The 21112-nt window shown below is 44.0% G+C and overlaps 1 protein-coding gene across 3 annotated transcripts in view; it reads right to left on the bottom strand.

The window, feature by feature from the left end:
• Positions 1 to 20550, bottom strand: part of WBP1L (WW domain binding protein 1 like) — a 52509-nt gene extending 31959 nt beyond the window's left edge. The window contains exons 1-2 of one of the 3 annotated variants that reach the window (XM_074339118.1): positions 20417 to 20547; positions 13904 to 13993 (exon numbers count right to left, since the gene is read on the bottom strand). Coding sequence is in view for 1 of the 3 variants with exons in the window: in XM_019725023.2 (XP_019580582.1) it covers positions 20417 to 20506 (90 nt within the window). In the remaining 2 variants the exon portion in view is untranslated. Of the gene's footprint in view, positions 1 to 13903; positions 13994 to 20416 lie in introns of all 3 variants that reach the window. The other 2 variants (XM_019725025.2, XM_019725023.2) reach the window with 2 other exon arrangements.
• Positions 20551 to 21112: the final 562 nt, after the last annotated feature.

Consider the following 21112-nt stretch of genomic DNA (forward strand, 5'->3'; position numbering starts at 1 on the left):
AGGTATTGTTTCTCCTTGGGAAAGAAAATCAAGCCCAGTGACTGTCAGTTTCATACAACTTTTCCACCCCCACTCCTGCCAGAGTTGGTGCTCAATAAATCACAGTGCTTTAAGCCTGGCTGTGCCAACCTTTTCTAGGGATTGAGGCGATTCACAGAGCACATGGAGAGGCACCTCTTCCCCAGCTAAGGTAGGATACACTACCTTGGACAGTGAGCTCTTGCACCCTTGCTTATACAGGAGAGTTTGTGTTTCATAAATAAATCGCATGCGTACAGGTGCCAACATCTTTCCTCACTTGTCTTACAAAAGGTACAACAAGTCCCACCACAGCCTCCAAGTTGCCAGTAAAGCATATCATCTATATTTAAACCTGAAAAGTTCACCACCTTAGGTTTGTCGTGCTTTCTTCTCTAAGCTCAGCTGAGGGAGAAAATGGCTAACGGCAAGCTTTGCACAAGAAGCAAAGGCCCTGGGATTGGTGTCCTGATCTGACTTTTCTTTTGTAAGCCAGCTCTCATCTGGCCACAGGTCCCTAAACAGCAGGTCACAGTAGACCTGGAATCTTCTAATAAAGACAACACTCGCAAGAACAGAAGGCCCACGTTTGGCTTTGGACTTGCAGAAATGACTCTCCTCAAGGAGCACAATCTTCAGAGGAACTTTATAAATCCAAAATTACTTTCTACTGACTTCTGTCGCTGCAAATTAAGTATATTTTCCATAACGCAAAGCAAGTGTATCTCATCTTTCTTTTTATTTTCTGCAACAATCGTCTTTCGGTGATATTTACCAAAGGCCTCCATGGGAGTGGCACACTGCGCTGGGCACGACCCAGGTAAATCAGAATCGATTTTTGCAAATGAGTATCTATCACCCCCGTCAGGACAGTAAATTAGCAGTACACAGCACGTACAGCATGGTGAGTTGCCAAAAGTACTTTTCAGTCATTAGTGAATCCAGCCAGACACACAATGTGCTTGCTGCATGTCTCCCACTGACGGTCAAGGTCACATCGGCTTTCCTGACAAGGAAATGAACGAGCCAAGCCAGCTGAGCCATTTCCCTGAGGCTCAGGAAAAGAATGAATCGCAGCCTTGCTGCTATGGGAGAAGAGGGCAGATATGTAGAGAGAACAGACCAGGGAGCCGTTCTTTGGCAAATATGCCCTCTCAGGACACAGTCATACAGTTCACCCCATGCCTTGCTACCCACCGCACCTCCAGGCCAAACTGCCAGACATGCCGGCCTGGGCATAGAGGCAGCCACCTGACAAAGCCAGGTGCAACGCCCGCCCCTTTCATTTCCTCAGTTACCTGGCAACCCCCACCCCCACAAAACACGTGCCCCATTATTAACAGGGACAGTCAAATCTGGGAAAGGGCACCCTCAGCCCTTCATGGGCAACTCTGATCTCAACCTACCTAACAAGACACAGGGACACATGCAGTTCTCCAGAAACAGTACCCTGACGAAAAGGGACTTATTCACATGTCCCACACCTACTGGACGCCCAGTGTGCCAGGCACTATTCTAGGCCCTAGGGAGACCGCCATGAGCAAAGTACTCAAGAACCCCTTGCTCTGATGGGCTATGGAAACATTCCCCACTTTTAAACACTACTCATCAGCCGTGAGCTCTGAAAAAGTGGAAATTACTAGAAATCCAAAAGTAATTTTGTAAAAAAGTTCAATCTAAATTATCAAAATTGCCCCCCAGACCTCCCAATTTCCCCCCAATGAATCACCCTTTTATGGATGCTACTCAAGACAACGTTTCTCATCAGCATTGTCCTTCTTCTAATTACAAGATTATAAATTCCTGTGTGCCAGGCAGCATTAAACCCAAAGCATTACAATGAACACAATATTCATTCTAACAAAGTGATTGCTCATAATGGCTTCTTTTCACTAATCTACTTCTCCTTGCCCCAGCCCCTCGCTCACCAACCCTCTTTAAGCACTGAGATCTGGGGGGTGAGGAGAAAAAGAGGCTGAATTGGCAAATGCCGGCCTTCCCAGAAAAACGACTTCATTTCTTGCCTCGCCCTGTAAATACTACCACAACCGGTGACAAAGCTTTGGGATTTAAGAGGCAAGATGAACATTAGCAATTTCTGCTCGTCTGAAAAAGGGCTTGTAAGTGACCCAGGCTCACACATGGTGGACCAAAGGTAAGTCAAGTCCTTCTTCACGTAACTGTAGTCATCTGCCTGCTGACGTAGAATTAAATTCAAAGATGAATTCACCAATTTAAGAAAAAAAAGGAAGTGTCACCGTAAACCAGAATTAAGCAGGATTATGTTGCCAAAATGCTGCAGTTTCACAACTGATTATGGCCCCAAGCAGTGTCTGAAACATCTTTCCACTGACCTAGCCCCCTGCTCCCCAGATCAGAGACTCCCCAAACATAGTAATACTGCAACACTTTGGATTCCAACTAACTTATTATTTAAGAAGACATACTGTAACACCATATACTATTCAGGGTTAGTGGCATTCATTCTTTCACTGTAGTTGATTTTAAAACATTTTGGCAACTTATTTCTAAGGAGCCTATGCTTTTTTAATTTTAAAATTCTGGGACAGAGGTGGGGAGAGATCGTTATTTGTTCAGCACTGACAATCAGCCTGACTCTGCTACAAACTCTGTTTAACCAACATCTCACACCCCCACAAGGTGGGCACTATGATCCCTAATGTTCAGCTGCAGAATCTGAGGCATGTGGAGACCTTGCCCAAGGTCACGCAGCTAGTGGGAGAACAAGGATTTGAATGAAGTCTCTTGCTCCAAAGACTCTTTCACTTACAATAATACAGGAGACATATTAGGTCATAAGTTACTAATAAGGCACAACCAGAACTGAGGGTCAGGTGAACAGACACGCGTGGCCCTGGTCAGCACCCCAGAGCCCTGTCTAAAGACTGCTCCTTCTCCTGGAGCCCACCGTGGTGTTCGGGAGTGTGGAGTGAGGGCACTCGGGCCCCAGGACTCCCATTTCGAGACGCTTTGCACCTGACTTCTGTGTGATGAATGACTGGGGAAACCCTAACGATCTCATCAGTTCCCAGCACACAGTTGGTCCCCATACAAGGAGCAGACCTTCCCATGCCTTGGATCTCGGGTAACTTGGTGACCTGTTCCCACACCCAGGTCAGCTGGCCGGCTGAGGCTGAAGGAGGCTAGGGCACAGGGCCAGGGATTCTAATTTCGAAATCAAGGAATCAGAAGAAAGAGGATTTTATCATAACAGGACAGCAACTTCCAGGCTTCTAGGGTAGGAGATAATCTCCAGACCTAAAGCCATTTTATTTCCAGGAGCTTTGAGCAGGGACAGCTAGGCAGATACAGAACATCTTAAGACAAGGGATAAGAGACCTTTCTTTTTCTTTTTCTCAGGTTGGGCACAGGCACATTTAAATGCCCTCGAGTTCTGATTCAAAAACAACAGATGTGAAAACTTAACTCAAACCCCAAAACAGCATGAGTACCACACTGAAAGTCAAGCCAAACATCTTCACGTCACGAATGTGAGGTTGGGCATCAATAAAAGGATCCTGAAGTCATTATTTTGGGGAATGCCATGTGAAGAATTCCAAACCCAGAACAAAAACTTGCAAAACTTTGCCAAGTACAAATACTAAGGATGGCTCAGCTGCCAGAAGCCAAGGAGACAAGCTTATCTGTGTCCTGGGGGTGGACAAAGGCAGACATGTAGCAAACATGCCGAGGCAAGAAAACACCCCACTCCTGGCTTCTGAGCAGGACAAGGGGCTCCATAAGCAAGTTCCAGGGCTCATTTCTTCTACAAGGTACCCACAGAAACCTGTGGGTGCTTTCCTACTATTGAGTATTCCCGGAGAGATGGCTGGGCTTGCAGCTCTTAAATGTAGTATGTGATCACTTGCTAAACATGAAATGATAAAACTGTGTTTCCCCAAACATAAGACCGGGTTTTATATTAATTTTTGCTCCAAAAGATGCATTATGGCCTTTGTTCAGGGGATGTCATCCTGAAAAATCATGCCAGGGCTTATTTTCCGGTTAGGTCTTATTTTCGGGGAAACACGGTATTTCAGAGAGTGACGACCCTGACATATGTTGGTATCTTACATTTAACAGTTGAAAAAAATGTGAGCTTCAGTGGAGTTAGGTTACTCATTCAAGGACACACACCTAGTAGGCAGCGGAGCCAGCATTTCACCCAGGCGGTATGGCTCCGAAATGGCCTGAACATGTGCGGAGGGAGGATTCTGGTGTTGTAATAGTCACTCCCCCCTCTTTTGTGACCTGAGAGTCACATCCAGCTACCTAGGACATACCGCGGGGATGAGAAGGAGGGACCACTGGCATGACTTTGTCTTGCCCTGGAGGATTTACTTAATCACCCAGTTAGGGAGAAAAGACAGCAGACACAGGAACAAGCGGGAGAAGTAGAGACAGTGAGTGCAAGAAAAGCTCGAAGAAGGGAAGCTGTGAAGTGCTAGAATGGCCAAAGTTTTATTAAGAGGTGAGTCCTAAAATAACACACAGGGTTTGGAGCACAGAGGACTACACCAAGCAGGGCAAAGTATGGCCAAAATCACGGAAACAAGGACACATGGGGCACCTGAGAAAGGCAGAGGATGAAGCAAAGATCAACTGGAGGGAGAACGTAGAGGAGGCCCCACATACGTGTCTTTCCTGAGTGCCCTGACCAGCGTGTTTTATAATAACTCAGACTGCGCCCCGAATACCGAGGCCAAGAATTTCCATTTCACTGAAGTATTTTGGGCTCTCTTTTTGCTTGTTTAATTATATTTACTACTGAAATATGACAAATCTTGGAGTTGATTTTGTTCCACTCTGGGTAGTGGGCATGTCGCCGGTACAGCCTCAGTCTTTTAAAGAGAGAGACAGAAATGAAAGTAGCAGAAGCTGAAACCAGCTCCGAAGGTTTCTGCCTCTTTTTTCTCTGCTCCCTCACAAGAAACTCTTTTTGTGTTGACCATCAATCACTCCACAATATTTATTACCTTCATGGATGGACATTTGCTGCCCTCTCCAGCGAATCCAGGGATCTCTGAAACTCGCCACTGACAGTAGGCTGTCACTGATGGTTAATGGGCTGTTGCTGGATCTGCAAATTTAGCTTTATCAGGTACAACAGCAGCCTTGTTTGTTTTTGTACCAAAATACAAGGTTCATTTTTCCTGCCCTAGAAACAGTTCAACCTCAACCAAACTGGCAAGTAGCCAAGAATTACATGAGTATCAGCAAGCCACAGCTCAGAGCTGTCCCCAGACACATTTCATGTCTCCTGCCAAACTGCTCTGTAAACCTTTAGCAAAGATCAGAATAAGAACAAAAGGAGGGACGTCTGTCATACTAACTACATGATCTACACTCGGATGTAACTTGCAAAGAGAAGTCCATTAGGAAAACAAAATCTCCACTGAATCTGATTTCCTCTTTCACTTTTATTTAAACTTTGGGCAAGACAAAGAGAGGCGTGGTCCACTTTAGGTGGGAATGTGGGTGCAATAGTGGCAGGTGCTCAGAAAGGGCTAACCACAAAGTCATTTTATTAGTGACACCTCAACTCTGAGTGCCAGGGTGCAAGGTCGTAAGAGCAATCACACGCACTGTCCAGAGACAGACCGCCTTGGTTGTGCTTTTATAGGAAAATCCATTCACTCTTTTCTGTGCTCATAAACTCAGCAAAGTTATTTATTCTCAGGCCTATCTCCTCTTCTACAGTTCAAGCCACTTAAGGGCAAGATGCATAACTTTCACTTCTGTGTCCCTCACGATACCAAGGAATGCCTTGCACAAAGGCAGCCCTCAAGAAAAGATGGTTACATGGATAAAAAGACTTAATGACTAAAGAGAAGATTGAAAAATGAAGCTAACACAGCTGAATTCCCAAACATCAATGTGACATTTTCCTGGCCACAGAAACCTGATAAACAGCTAAGCGATCAGGAGGGCACCTGGAGATTCTTCCGAGCTCAAGAGGTTTCACAGGCAGAAATTGGGAAACTCTCTGTGGGTGTCAATATCTGTATGTCTCTAATTTCTCAGCTGCAGAATTTAAGGTACTTAAGCCATCTCAAAAGCACAAGTCCCTCCGTGAAGGTAGAGCTGGAACATGATTGAACCCTCCAACATTTGTTTTTCGATTATGGGAAATGGGATGAAGCTGAGTCTGGTTTTGTCTCCCATTCACCAGATAATTCCATTAGCAACATCCAGAAGTTGCTTTTTCTGCATAAAGGATCCCGAAAGTCAGTAAGGTCTAGTTGGAAACACAGCAGCTGGAACCATGCCTGCTCTCATTTCCTGGATCTTATGTAAACCAAATATTACCTCCCTCCTTTAGGCTATGCAGTAACCAAATCTACTCCAGGTCTAAGATTTCATGGTTGAAAACATTCAGTTTATCCTTCCCGTAAGCTGTAGGTAGTGGGAAAACTTACGGAACACACACCTCCAGGCCCCAAGTCTGGTGACTAACGGTGGTGAAACTGGAGAAGGTATCACACCACAGGCAGGGGATCTGGTCCTTTCGTCATAATAGTGCACAACCACAGGCCACACCTGATTCCCATACTCACTCCCTCCAGGGCACAGAGTGAGGCAACACAGGATGGCAGTATAAGTAAATCTACTTCAAAAACACCTTGACCCAGTTCCAAACCATGAAATCACTAGAGCAAAGCAAGAGTGGGCAGAGAGATGCTACTGTGTTTCCCTGAAAATAAGACCAGGTCTTACACCGTATTCCCCCAAAAATAAGACCTAGCGGGACCATCAGTTCTAGTGCGTCCTTTGGAGAAAAAATTAATGGAAGACCCTGTCTTATTTTAATATAAGACCAGGTATAACATAATATAATATAATGTAATGTAATACTGGGTCTTACATTAATTTTTGCTCCAAAAGACGCATTAGAGCTGATGGTCCAGCTAGGTCTTATTTTCGGGGAAACACGGTATTAATTTTTGCTCCAAAAGACACATTAGGGCTTATGCTCAGGGGATATCCTCTTGAAAAATGCTAGGGCTTATTTTCTGGTTAGGTCTTATTTTCGGGGGAAACGGTACTACAGAGGCCTAAGGCTTAGGAGGAAAAAAAACTGGAAGTGACTGAGAAAACATCCCCCATCACAGCAAGAAGGAAAGTCAGCACAAGCCACTGTCCCTCCCTGAAAAAAAAATTAGCAGGTGTCAATATCCTTGCACTGATAGCCATTGTACCAAAGTCTTTCACTTTCCTCAAGAGGTACATTCTCCACCAGGTATGCCCAATATTGCAGAAAAGGTGGTGCTAACCAGTGAGAGACACAATAAATCATCAACCCTTGCAGAGGTTTCTAAGCTACTTTCGTATACATTGTGTTGTTTACATCAGCGGGTGACAGGACGAGGCTGTTAGTACTATCCCCACTGGTCAGGTGAGTCTAGTGAAGGTCTGAAAACGCAAGTGCCCTCGGACTAAGATCTAGAGTTTCTGACAGAAGAGAAAGCCGGCATCCCAGGGAACCCCAGTGAGTGACAGCCCACAGGGAGATTTTTCCTTTCAACTAGACTGTCAGGGCTCTGACTCTCTAGACCTGGCCATGCTACCACCTATTGTCATGACCATGGGCCAGTTACTTTACCTCTCGGAGCCTTCATTACTACTTCTATCAGCATTGCCCAGAGACCACCTGAGGCAGCCATTTCTGTGATAAAGACCCATGCGGTCAAAGAAGTCCACTGTCGTAGAGATTCAGGATGCGTGTGTTCCGCAGTTAAGCCTGAGGAGTCCACAGTTAAGTCGATATTCAGTCCCTCCTCAGATAAATGATTTGCAATATTTTCTCCCATTCTATGGTGTTTTTTTCTCCCCCACTTTCTTGATGGTATCCTTTGAAGCACAACTGTTTTTAACTTTGACAAAGTCCAGTTTATTTTTTTCTTTCGTCACTTGAGCTTTTAGTGTTCCTTATTTCTTTTAAGGGCTCTGTAAAGCTTAATGTTATTTTGGGTCAAGAATGGACATTATTTAGAATAGAATCCTTTAATTTTTTTTTTTATTGTGGGAAGTTTTAAACATATACAAAAATAAAGGTAAGGAGAATTACCCCCATGTACTCATCACCAACTTCAATAATCTATCGTTAATGGCCAATCGTGTTTTACCAATACCCACTTTCACTTCCATTCATCCCCAGTGAAATAATTTTGAAACAAATCACAGACTTCGTATCATTTCAAGCATAGTTCCATTTGAATCTCTAAGAAGTAAAAGGATTCTGTTGATCAAAATAATCACTCTACCATATCATATCCTAAAAAATGTATAATGATTCCTTGATGTTATAGGATAGGATCTTGCATGTGAGAATTTAAATTAGATCCAGGGGTAAAAATACAATTAGAAAATCCAGCCAATTATGACAGTTCTTCCGCTTTCATAAGTAATTAACCCTTGCTACATGTTCCACCACTTTAAAACATGTTACTCCCCAACACCACCCTTCAATCCTACGTGTACCAAACAAGCGCTCTTCCAACCACAGCTTTCTCCTTTTTACTTGAACAGGTCTAGTGGCAGTTTTAAGCATAGCAAACCCATCGTCATTTTGTTTTACACGCATTCACTTCCAACCTCTGCCCAGTATATAAAGTGAAAGATTAACTTATGACTTTTGCCCTCAATTTCCAGTGTACAAAGAATTTTTGGAAAAATCTCCCCTTATCTGAGATTGCACAAATTTTCAGAGAAACCTGGGAAAACGAGGAAACCTCACAAGCACATTTTCTCCTCTTTTCAGCTCTCCAGGGGCGTAAACTGTGTGGCCCCATCGCATGCCTAGCTGGCTATGCCCCCCCTCAAGGTAGAGTACGGGAGGTTTCACAACATACACAACGTTGCTGAGAGAGAAATGTAACAGAATTTGGAGGCTGAAAGACACTGTAGAGATAATGATGCTATGAAAAAAAGTTCAGTAAGAGAGTCTGCTATTCAAAATGTAGGAGATTTAGGGTTGCACAGGCTTCTTAACTGTGGGACTCCTCAGAGGCTTAACTGTAGAGCACATGCCTCATGAATCTCCAAGAGTCTGTACATTTCTTTGACCACACAGATCTCTTATAGCAGAAATGGCTGCCTCGGGCAACGCTGACAGTAGTAATGAAGGCTCCGAGAGGTAAAGTAACTGGCCCAGGGTCATGAGAATAGGTGGTAGCATGGCCAGGTCTAGAGCGCAAGGGCCCTGACAGAGTCTAACTAAAAGGAAAATCTCCCTGTGGGCAGTCACTCACTGGGGTTCCCTGAAGCGACCAGCTTTCGCTTCAGTCAGAGAAAGCAAAAAGTTGAATAGGCATTTCTCCAAAGATATACAAATGGTCAATAAAAACATGGTTAAGATGTTCAACATCACTAGTTGTTAGGGAAATGCAAATCAAAACCAGAGTGAGATACTACTTCATACCCACTGGGTCAGTTATGATTCAAAAAAAAAGACAGACAATAAATAACAAGTGTTAGAAAGGATCTGGAGAAACTGAAATCCCCGTACATTGTTAATGGGGATGTAAAATGGTACAGCTGCTGTGGAAAACAGTCTGGCAGTTACTCAAAAATTAAACACCGAGTGACCATGTGACCTAGCAATTCCACTTCTAGATATATATATATATAGAATATATATATATCTCCAAGAGAATGAAAATGTATGTCCACACAAAAATTTGTATACCAATGTTCATAGAAGCATTATTTATGATAGCCCAAAGGTGGAAACAACCCAAATGTCCATCAATTGATGAACAGATAAATGTGTTACACCCATACTCATCGGCCATAAAAAGGAATGAAGTACAGATACATGCTACAACATGGATGAACCTTGAAAACATTATGTTAAGTGAAAGAAGCCAGTCACAAAACACTATTTAAATGAAATGTCCAGAAGGGGAAAATCCATGGAGACAGAATGTAGACTAGTGATTGCCAAGGACTGGGGGAGGGCCGTCGGGGAGAGGAGGAATGAAATATAGCATTTCTTTTTGGGGTGATGAAACTGTTCTGAAATCAGATCATGGTGACAGTGGCCCCACCTTGTCAATATACTAAAAACCACTGAACTGTATACTCTAAAAGAATGATTTTTATGGTATGTGAATTTTATTACAAAAAAGGGGGGGGCTCAGAAACCACCCTCACCTCAGAACAGGAAGTACCAAATGGAGGTTGGGGTCAGGGGTCAGGAAGCCCCAGGGACCTCCTCACCTCAGTACAGTACACAGTGTTCCGAGGGCAGGCGGGCGGATCTGCCTGTGGTCTAGCTGTGGGCAGAATGGGTGATGAACCACAGCCTCCCCCACTCGAGGCGATGGCACACGTCCTTGCTGGTGGTAACCACCCCCTCTTCACCCCAGAGGGTACAATGATGTGAAAATCAGAATAGTACATACATATTCTAATTTACCACCTCTAAGAATAAGTAATTTCGTACTTTATTATTCGGGAAAAAATGCTGGAGAAACACTTCTCATCTGATTGCCAAGGCTGATGACATGGAAAGTGGTTCACATGCCTTTCGGCCTAGGAGTTAACACCAAAATATATTCTTAAATGTCTCCACTGGAAACATATCTTGAGTCAGGGAATAGGAAAGCCTTAAATGTTCCCCAAAGCTAAAACAAAATAAAATGACAAAATAAAAAAGATAATAAAGGCTAACATTTAGCTAAAACAAAATAAAATGACAAAATAAAAAAGATAATAAAGGCTAACATTTACCAAGTAATTACTTTGTGGCAGGCGCTGTTCTAAGTACTTTATAAGTATTAACTCAATTAACTCACAATAATCCTATAAACTAGATGCTATTATCCCATTTTACAGATGAGGAAATAAACTAACTAGCCCAAGGTTCTATGGAGGCTGTCTGGCTCCAGAGTCTATATTCTCAGCAATGCCACTTCCATGTGTTCCTTCTTCTGGGATGTGGTGAGTCAGGCGTGCAATTAGGCTTGTGTGCCACACTGCAGTTGGCCACCGGCCTGACGTCTTCCAGGGAACCACAAACCACTTCCTTAAGTACCTGGGGAGGCATTTCTATCCTTCTCCACCTATAGGCTCACTGTGCTTGGATGAATCGTCCTCCACAGCAAGGGAGCAACAGGTTTGCAGACAAGGAGGGGACTGGACGCTAAGCAAGTGAAAGACCTAGAGGCTTCTTAAGAAGAAAATGGAAATTTTCCCCAGGTGCCCGTGTTAAGAGTCAGATGGCACATCTTCAAGGATAAACATAGGACATAGGTCAAGAAATGTCGCCTACCCGTGTGCGGAAACGAGCCCTTGCATACCTTGTCGATAGGAATGTAAACTGATACAACCACCCGTGGAGAGCAACCTCGCACTTGACCACAAATTTCAAATGTATATACCCTACAGCTTCACAATCCCCAATGCCACCTATGGGACTCTAGTACAACTGCAGAAGGAAATCAGTACAATGGTTATCTGGCAAAAACTTGGACGCAACATATGCTCTATAAAGGAGTAGTAAAATAAAGCATGAGGAGCGGTTTTATAAAGCATGGTCTAGACCATTAACATACAGGCATTTAAAAAACACCAGAGGTATAATGTGATATGGAAAGAACACGACAATACATTGTTTTTTTTAAAAAAGTACATGTTGTAAAATACTGCATATAAAATTACCATTTTTGTTTTAAAAACAAATGAAAGAAAATAAAAAACCCTACCCACAGCACCAATTTTACATTTATGTATAGGATTTATACATACATGAATTTTTTTTCCTTGTGAATTTGTTTTTATTGTAGGGAATGGGTTGGGAAATGTCACTATGGGTGGTTATACCCCCAGGGTACTAGTGTCCATTCCAATCTTCCTGGGCAGCTTTTGGAGCTTTTTCTTTTTCATAGAGCTGCTGCTCTTGGTGCCAGCAGCCTCTTCAGGTCCACGGCTGAGGGGGTCCTCTTTGGAAGAGAATTTCCTCTTTTCCTTGGGGACACTCCTATTCCTGCCTCTTCAGGGTCAATAACTGATTCCTCTTTGGGGAAAGATTTCTTTCTCTTGGGAAGACTCCCACTGCCACCTGTTTCCTCAAGATCACTACTAACCAGCTCCTCCTTGGAAAAAGCTTTTTTTCCTTGGGTTTGGGTAAAGAGACAGGTGGGTCTTCCATTCCATTTTCCTGAGGAGCCTCCTGGAGCTTTTGCTTTTCTTCTTTTTGGGTCTTTCACTTGTCTCCTCACACTCCTCCAGTGTACTACTATTCTCTGAAGAGACGAGGGCAATTGCAGCCAACCGTTTCTTTTCCTTCTTCAAGCGTGTTTTCTCCTGTTTCTCCAGCTTCCTTGTAATCTCAGCAGCCACTTCCTCAGCCTGAACCATTGCCTCCTTCATGACCTCCAGATTCTTTCTGAATATCTCCAGTCTCATAGAAGGACAGCCATTCCTCAACTTGTTCTCAAAGCTTCTCCCCAAAGACACTTGTGGGCACCTCAGAAAAGCAATCAATTCATGAGGCAATACTGCATTTGTTTGCCAGGTATCCGGAGATGCGGCCTTTGTTCTTGGCCAGCCGCTCGGCCAATGAAGATGGAGTGGAAAATGAGTCCATATTTTGGAATGTTACCCCTTGTCTTCATGGCTCTGGAAACTTGGTCCCTTTGCTGAGCCCTGGGAATCACTCAGACACCAAGACTGGCCTGAATTTTATTACTATATCTATAAATAGGCAGCATAAGCCGAAAAACCACCAACAATAGTACACACCAAACCACAAATTTTCACTTTTTACTCAAGGCCATTTTCGTATTGCTGTATTATTTACTATTGTTATGAGCAAGTGTTATTTTTGTGTGATTAAAAACTGATGTGAAAAGGTAAAAGGTACCTTAATGCTCAAAGAAAAGCAGCAATCAGGTCTAAGGAAGGAAAATGGAAAGACGGCCATAGTGGACCTTGTGCCAAATCGCACTGGTGCAGGTTTTCTGCCTCTCCCACCCCCAGCAAGAGGATTTGCATATTGAAAGACAAAGGACCCAAAGAGGAAAAAAAGAGAAAGAGAGAAGTACACAGGATGAACTTCTCACACTATTCATTCCATTCCACATTCAAGTCCCAAAGAGCTACATGGCTCCAACACCCCAGTGTAGAAAGCCAAATATAAACTTTTTCTCCCAAATAAACCACTGAGAGGGAAAAATCATCAGATCTGATCAATAAACGTAGCTGTGGTTTTGTTGTTGTTTGTGTTGGTTGGTTTTTTAATACAACTGGATTAAAACTCCCACATGGAACTTTAGATGAAGAAAATTTAGCAAATGGCTAACAAAAAAGAAAGTAGAATTTTGAAAAACATTAATATTTTCTCCATGAATGCATACCTCTGATCGGCAAGAATGTGTAATAAAACAGTGTTATGACATAAGATCTGTCTTGCTTGATATTTAAAAATCAAAACAGACGTGTTTTTATAACTTCACTCGAGGCCCCACCCTTCCCAGCCACAAATATTCTTGTAACGTTTTACATTCACTTTTACCTCTTCCAAAACAAGTTTAAATGAAATTCTTTAAAACACCTAAGATCGTGGATCAAAACTTAGCTGTGACCCTCTGAGGGTGATGGCACCAGGAACAGAAGATATGTACACAGCTCATCTGTTTTCCCACAGAAGAAAGTATGGAAAGAAGAAATCCCAAAGTAAACAAATCAGACTTACGGGAATGTAGATGAGGGATGACAGCATCCCAGAAACCCGGTCCCTGCATGAGTGGTGATATACAAGCCACAAGGATGACCTGCTTTAATTCCCACACTGGGAAAGCCCACAATTGTAACAAGCCTCAGAATTCAATCGGATGAGATTTATTTCCCCTTTGCTTACCTCCCAGATTGCTGTGTTCTGGATTTATTTGTATTTCTTTGTTTGTGGTTTCCACATTCCACGCAGATTTTTGACCAGACTTTGCTCCACCTAGTGGAAATACAAAGGATAGTCCAAAAGGGAGGTGCCCATATGCCAAGGAGTAGAGAGACAGGTCACCAAGACCCACTGTCACTGCTCCCTGTCATGCAGTGGCTGCTCTTACTGTCTCTGCAGTTATAGTGGGATCAGTGGCCCTGGCAGTGTCTAGACTGGGCTGTAGGGTAAGGAGTTATTATTTGTACCATCTGGATCCTGATGGTCCCCTCAAGAGTTAGTCCCAACAATTTAAGTCAGGAAAGAAAGAGGCGCTCTCAGGCATATGGATGTCCAGGAATCCAAAAGGCAGTTGGAATTTTTAACCCAAAGCCACCTAAGGCAGCCACAGTATCCGTAGAGTTGCCAACTAGTGTCCAACACCCTGGGGCCTGAAACAGAGGGCTCTCCTCTAGACACAGCGTCCCTGAGGTCCAGGGGAGTCAGCTTCCCTTGTGGTGACCCTGAGAACACCTAATGGTTTCTGCAGGCTGAGCATGTGTGAGAACAAACCAACATTCGCCAGGCCGAAAATGAAGCGTAGAGCCAAGACTTGGAATGGGGAAAGGAAAAAGTTCTAAGGACATGACTCAGTTCAGATTGGTTATGAGGCCATAGAGGACACGGAGAAAAGAAAGCAACTGGCCATCAGTTTCACTGTAGCAAAAACAAACATGTTCTTCAAATGAAACCACAAGAGCAGACCAAAGCCAGGGGAAAGAAAGTTCAGGCCTGGGTGACTAGGGGAGGCTCACCTGCTTACTGAACCACAGACAAAAACGTGCTTTTTCTCAAAATGTTTGATGTTGGCTGACAGAGCAGAGCTGACTAGTAACATAAATCAACAAATCTGAGAGTAATCAAGATTCAGGATGTTAAAGCTTATAATCATCCCACCTAAAATTTGTTGTCCGAGGATATTTCATACACGTCAGATTGCTATGCTCTCTCTTCGTGGGAAGGCTGACCTCAAGCCCTAATGAGCAGGAACTGGTAAGAAACGGGGTTTCTCCACCTCGGCACCACTCACATTTGGGGCCAGACAGTTCTTTGCAGGGGACTGTCCTGAGCACTGCAGGGCGTTTAGCAGCATCCAGTAGCACTCTCGAGTTTCAGACACTGTTTCAGGACACTGACAAATGTCCTCTGGAGGGGGGCAACATTGTCCCCAACTGAGAACCACTGTCCTAAACACATATGAAACACCATGAAAAGTTACCTACGTAACTAAGAGATCACAGGGACAAACCTGACTAAACTCAAATACAGAACAGAATCAAGAAAGTCACTTTCAAATCTTAGTTTCTGAACTTAGTTTGGTAATTGACACTAACTTACCAACCACACTGCACTGAGGACCACCAATAATAACAGGAGTGATAATAATCATCTTTAATAACCATTAAATATATTCCAAGAGCCTTACATATATTATCTTTTCACCCCATGACAAACCTGTAAGGTATGTACATTATTATTCCTGTTTCATAGATGGGGAATCTGAGGCACAAACAGGCTAAGTAATTTGCGCAAAGACAGTAAATGGAAGAGACAGGTTGGGAACTAAGGTGGTCTACCCCCAGAGCTCACGACCTCACCATTGTGAGCCTATCCCCACCCCTATGTTGGAAAGCTGTTAGATCTGCAATGTCTAATACGTCGTCAGTAGCCACATGTAGCTATTTCATTTAAATTAATTAAAATTAAATATCACACCACTCTGGAACAAGTCTGGCAGTTCCTCAAAAGGTTACACATAGAGATACCATATGACCCAGCAATTCCACTGTTAGGTACATAGCCAGGAGAAATGAAAACATATGTCTCCACAAAGAGTAGTACACACATGTTCATAGATAGCAGCCTTATTCCTAATAGCCCCGAAGTAGAAACAACCCAGACATCCATCAATTGATGAATGGATAAAATAAATAAAATGTGGTAGATTCCTACAACTGAATATTAATTGGCCATAAAAATGCATGAAATTGAGCTATCAACATGGATGAAACGTAAAATCATTATGCTAAGTGAAAGAAGCCAGTCACAAAGGCCCACATAGAATATGATTCCAGAATAGGCAAATCCACAGAGACAGAAAGCAGAAAAGTGGTTGTGAGGAGCTAAGGGAGGAGGGGGTAGAACTGGAAGGGACTGCTAATGTCTATAGGGTTTCTTTTTGGGGTGATAAAAATGTTCTCAAGTTAGAGAGTGGTGATGGTCACACAATTGTGTGACTTACTAAAAAGCCACTTACGTACACAGTGGCCCATGCGGGGATCGAACCGGCAACCTTGGTGTTATTAGCACCACACTCTAACCAACTGAGCTAACAGGCCACCCCATTTATATACACTTTAAAAGGGTGAATCCTTTGGCAGGTTAATTATAGCTCAAGAAAGTTGATATAAAAAATTAAATGTCATTAAAAATTCAGTTCCTCAGTTATCCTAGCTGCATTTCAAGGGCTCACTAGCCACATGTGAACAACGCAGATATACATCATTTCCAACATCACAGGAAGTTCTAGTGGACAGTACTGCTTCAATGAATGGAAAAAAGGCCTGCTTACCATCTCGCCACTGTCCACCTTGTCAACCTACATATGAAGCTTCCGCCAGACTATGTGCCACCTCCACGCGCTTGCTCCATTTTCACTCTTTCATACTGGAACGGACTTTCCCCCTGCCTGGTCCACAGACACCCTACTTATCCTTATCAACCTTTAAAGCCGGTCCAAATGCCTCTTCCTCCATGAAACTTTCCCTAAATCCTCACCTTGCCCTGGTCCTAGCAGAATCAGTTGCTCCAATGGCCTGTGTTTGCATTTCCATTACAGCATTGATCCCTCTGGATTACAAATCCTTGTGTGTTATCTGCCTTCTCCGCAGATTACCAGGTCCTTCAGGACAGGAATTCGGTTACTCACTTGAGGGTTCCCAATGCGTGGCGATAATAATGGCCTGCTGCAAAGAGTGGACGTTTCAGCAAATGTTTTCTGAATTCTGCTGAATGGATTTACGGAAGCTCAAGGTATTGATTTTCGACAATTGCTCACTTTAGTGTGTAAAACAGACTAAGAAAAGGAGGCACAGGGGATTGGAATCTGGAAGTCTCCTACCCCACTATTCTATAAGAAGGCATGATGGTGACCGCACTGAAATGCCTTTTTTAAGAAAGAGAGGAGCAGGGCTTCTGGACTGAAAACTGGGGCCGTAGAGGTGAGTAAAGGTGGGGGACGACAGGTATACTATTTAGAGGTGTGGTGGAAAAAAAAAATAGCAGGAACTGGCACCCTCCAAGTTTTAATTAAGCATGGCAGAGGAAAGGTAAGGACTGAGTCTCAGGAGATTTGTGCTCAGGCCATGGGCTGAGACACTTTATGGAAAAAGACTTTTAAGACTTTATTTTAAATAATATAGTCAGATTTTTCTGGTTGAATCTAACCAACCATAGAAACAAACAAACTCTATGTATCTCAATCACAATTCAATGAGAAGAGATAAATGCCAAGGCCTTACTGTTTGGAGACTCTACTGCTTTTTTATTCTTTATGGATTCAAGGAATCATATCTGAGTTGCAGTGACCTACAGGAGAGTTAAGTCTAAATTCCTAATCACAGAAGTGAGCTACATTAATGGACTTTCCTGGGCCAGGATGGCGAGAAATGGCGGTTCCAGTGCAGAGCTGGTAAGAGGGAAAGCAAGCCACCTAATATGTATTTCTGATATTAAATGCATATGTAAAAAAAAGGGTGTATTTGACAGTCATGTCAAGGGGGGCAATGCAATGAGGTATCCATACCCTTTTAGTACAGAATAAGTATGACAGTTCTCCTCAATTCAGACGAGCTGGAAGCCACTTGTTGAAATAAGCACAGTGAGTACTTGAAGTAGGTCCTATGCCAAAATGGTCTGTGAATTTGTTTTTCTTTATTGATTTCTACAAGCCAAAAATCAACAAAAACCAAACCAAACTGACTAAATTGTGGTCAATTCAGTTCATAATTATAAAAGAACTTCCACTCCAAAGGTTAAAATTCAAAACAAGTATCTCACTATAGATTAGTACTCTCCGACAGAAAGATAGGAGTATGAGGTGGGGGTGGAAATGTATGGGGGGGAAGGGTCAAGAAGAGGGAGACTACTCATTACAAAAACCTTTCTTTCTCTCCGAGAACTGTACCCACATGATGGCTGCTGGTCAGTGCTAGCATGCATCCAAATGGAACAAAGTACAAAAGCCACCCTGTCCCCAAAATAAGTATTGGAAGTGCCAGAGAAATGATAAGAAAATGGCCTGTGATCAACAAACTGCAAGTAGGGCATGACATTAAAGAACCCCTCCCACAAGTTCTCGCCACCTCGCAGGCTTACATGACCTGGTAAGAACCTCCACTTGCCATCCTTCCTCTTGCTAAAGGGATGGATGTTTCCCACTGTTGACTCAGAGGCCCACCATTGCTCTCCATCAGGGTGAAGCAGTCCACAGGGCCAGGGCACCCACCTCCAAAGGCTCCAAGGTTCCTAAATCAACCCTCCAGCAGGGTTATTTATTGATTATTGGAAACAGCCTTTAGAGATACTTACGGAAATAGACAGGTGCAAAAGAAAAGGAACAGTTTGTTCTATACTTTGTTCTTTCAGCATCTATACTTAACTTTACAAGTCCAAAGGGTTATAACTTTTCTAACAAAGAAAAATTATTTCTTCTGCTAGTTTGTGATTTTAACTGGGGAAAATAAAGAACCCCAACGAAGCCAAAAACGGAAGGGCCCAGACCTAGAAAAGGGAATACACTGGGTCAGAAAATGAACTCTATTCCTTTCACATATTATTTCTAATATAAATATACTCTGGGGGGGGAAAAACAGAATACTTCAACAGACAAACTAATAAACAAAATGTGGTATAGCCATAAAACAGAATATTATTCAGCCATAAAAAGGAACAAAGTACTAGTACGCTACAACACGTATGAACTTCGAAAACATTATGCCTAGTCAAAGAAGCCAGACAACAAAAGTCACATATTTTAAAATTCAATTTATATGAAATATCCTGAATAGGTAAATCCATAGACCCAGAAAGCAAACTGGTGGTTGCCAGAGGCTAGGGGAAGGGGGGAACAGGGAGGAATTGCTTAATGGGTAAGGGGTTTCCTTTTGCAGTGATGAAAATGTTTTGGAACTAGATAGAGGTGATGGTTGCAGAACACTGTGAATGTATGTACTCAACACCACGAAGTTGTTCACTTTACAATGGTTAATTGGTTTGAAATAGTTTGTTATGTGAATTTCATGGCATTTAAAAAAATTATTTTTTAAAATAGAAGATACTAATGAGCAAAACAAAGATGCATACATTATGTGAAAAGACAGCCCATAAACTCCTAGGGAAAATGTAAGACTCTGCTGGCATTCTGCTGCAACTCTTGATCACAACACAAAGTTCAAATACCAAGCTGTATCAACTCTGCCATCTTGCCGTGTGTGTGTGTGTGTGTGTGTGTGTGTGTGTGTTTCTGAAAAAACAGGGAAGGGAACAGAAAGGGAAGAAAACAGAATGGTAAAGCCTTGCCAAATGCAAGGAAAGGAGGGGTGATTCCCCTTACTGCACCCCACCCAACTTGGCACCAGGAGTAATGCTCCCATTAGGGTTTCGAAATGCCAGCAAGAGCTAGAATCAGCACACGCTCGTTTCTCTGCCTGCATGAAAAGCAAGCCACCCAGCAAGAAAAGCCGGAGCGCTCCATTTGTTGCCCGTGTTGGCAGCAGCACCACCCTTTGCTCAAAAGCCTTGAGCGGGCCCAGATCAGCATCCGTGACTGACTCCTCCAGACCAGCCAGTCTAGCAGTAAGACCTTACTAGAGCTTAAGTGCGCCCTCCTCCTCCTGAGGAGTCCCGGTGTACTTCATCCTATCTGCCTTTCAACTGTCCTGCCGCCGGCCACTAAACTCCAACACCAGTAAAAATGGTGCCCTCAGAACTTTCCCCTGTCCAGCCTGAAATACTGTAAATATCCTCTCAGCTCCTCCTCCCGCTCTGGCCAGCTCAATAGCCCACGGACGCCCCGACCCGCACAGACGTACACGCGGCATCGCTGCCGTGCAGACTTGCTCCACCGGAGAACACGAATGAACCCCATATACCCAGGGTGGCACCACTACCAGTCACAGTCATTCCAGCCCACCTGACCTAACTGCCGTCTCAAAGAGCCCTCACTCGCCCGGCACCGTGCTCCTGCCACCTCCCTGACACCAAAACAGGTGTGCCTCGGCTAAACACTGACGCCCCCTTAGATCCTGCCCACTCCACGCATCAGTATCCCTCTCGGGAGCCCCCAAATCTCGGCAACAACACTCCTTCAGCCCCCTCCAGCCAGGCCTCGACGACCCCCAGGCCCCCAGCCTGGCCCGGACGCCCCCTCCCCCTTACCTGCGGGGGTTCAGCCTTGGCTGACAGGGGGCTGGGCAGCGCCTGGAGGAGCAGGAGCGCCATGCCACCCAGGAGCCTTCTCCTCTCCATCCCCCTCCTGCTCCTGCTCCTCCGCCACGGCGCCGCCACCTCCCTCCTCCTCCCTCTCCTCCTCTTCCCTCTTCTTCCTTCTTTCCCTTCTTTTCCTGTTTCACTCTCCCCTCCCGCTTCCGGTTCTGCTCCACCCCGCCCCAGCCTAAACACCCTCCCAGATACTGGAGAGATCCTCCAGTTCCAGCGCTTCATTGGCCCCCGCCCTTCGTCCATTGATCAAAATAGCTGTCGATCAAATAAAGTTCCGCCCCCAATGACGACGGAAAGCAGAGGGATCTGCCAATGAAAAGTAGGAGGAAGCCCCCATCTTGAGAGCTGCTAGGCGGCGTAAAAGGCGTCCCACTCCGCGGAGAGTGGCGGAGGTAGCTCCTGTTGGGGGGCGGGGCCATCTAGAACGTGTACTATTAAAAAGTCTGATTCAGGTACAGCCATCTTGAGTGTGGCGGAAGTATTATATTTCCACTGTTGAGCAAAGAGAGAAAGGGTATTCTAGAGGGTGTTGGCAAATAAGTTGTTTGTTTGTTTATTTGTTTGTTTTAAAGAAGGCAACTGGGCTCTCCTAAATAAGAAAACAACTGCACTCTAAAAATCTTTCGCTGTCTT

The sequence above is a fragment of the Rhinolophus sinicus genome, linkage group LG07 (assembly GCF_036562045.2).
Source record: "Rhinolophus sinicus isolate RSC01 linkage group LG07, ASM3656204v1, whole genome shotgun sequence".
NCBI lineage: Eukaryota > Metazoa > Chordata > Mammalia > Chiroptera > Rhinolophidae > Rhinolophus > Rhinolophus sinicus.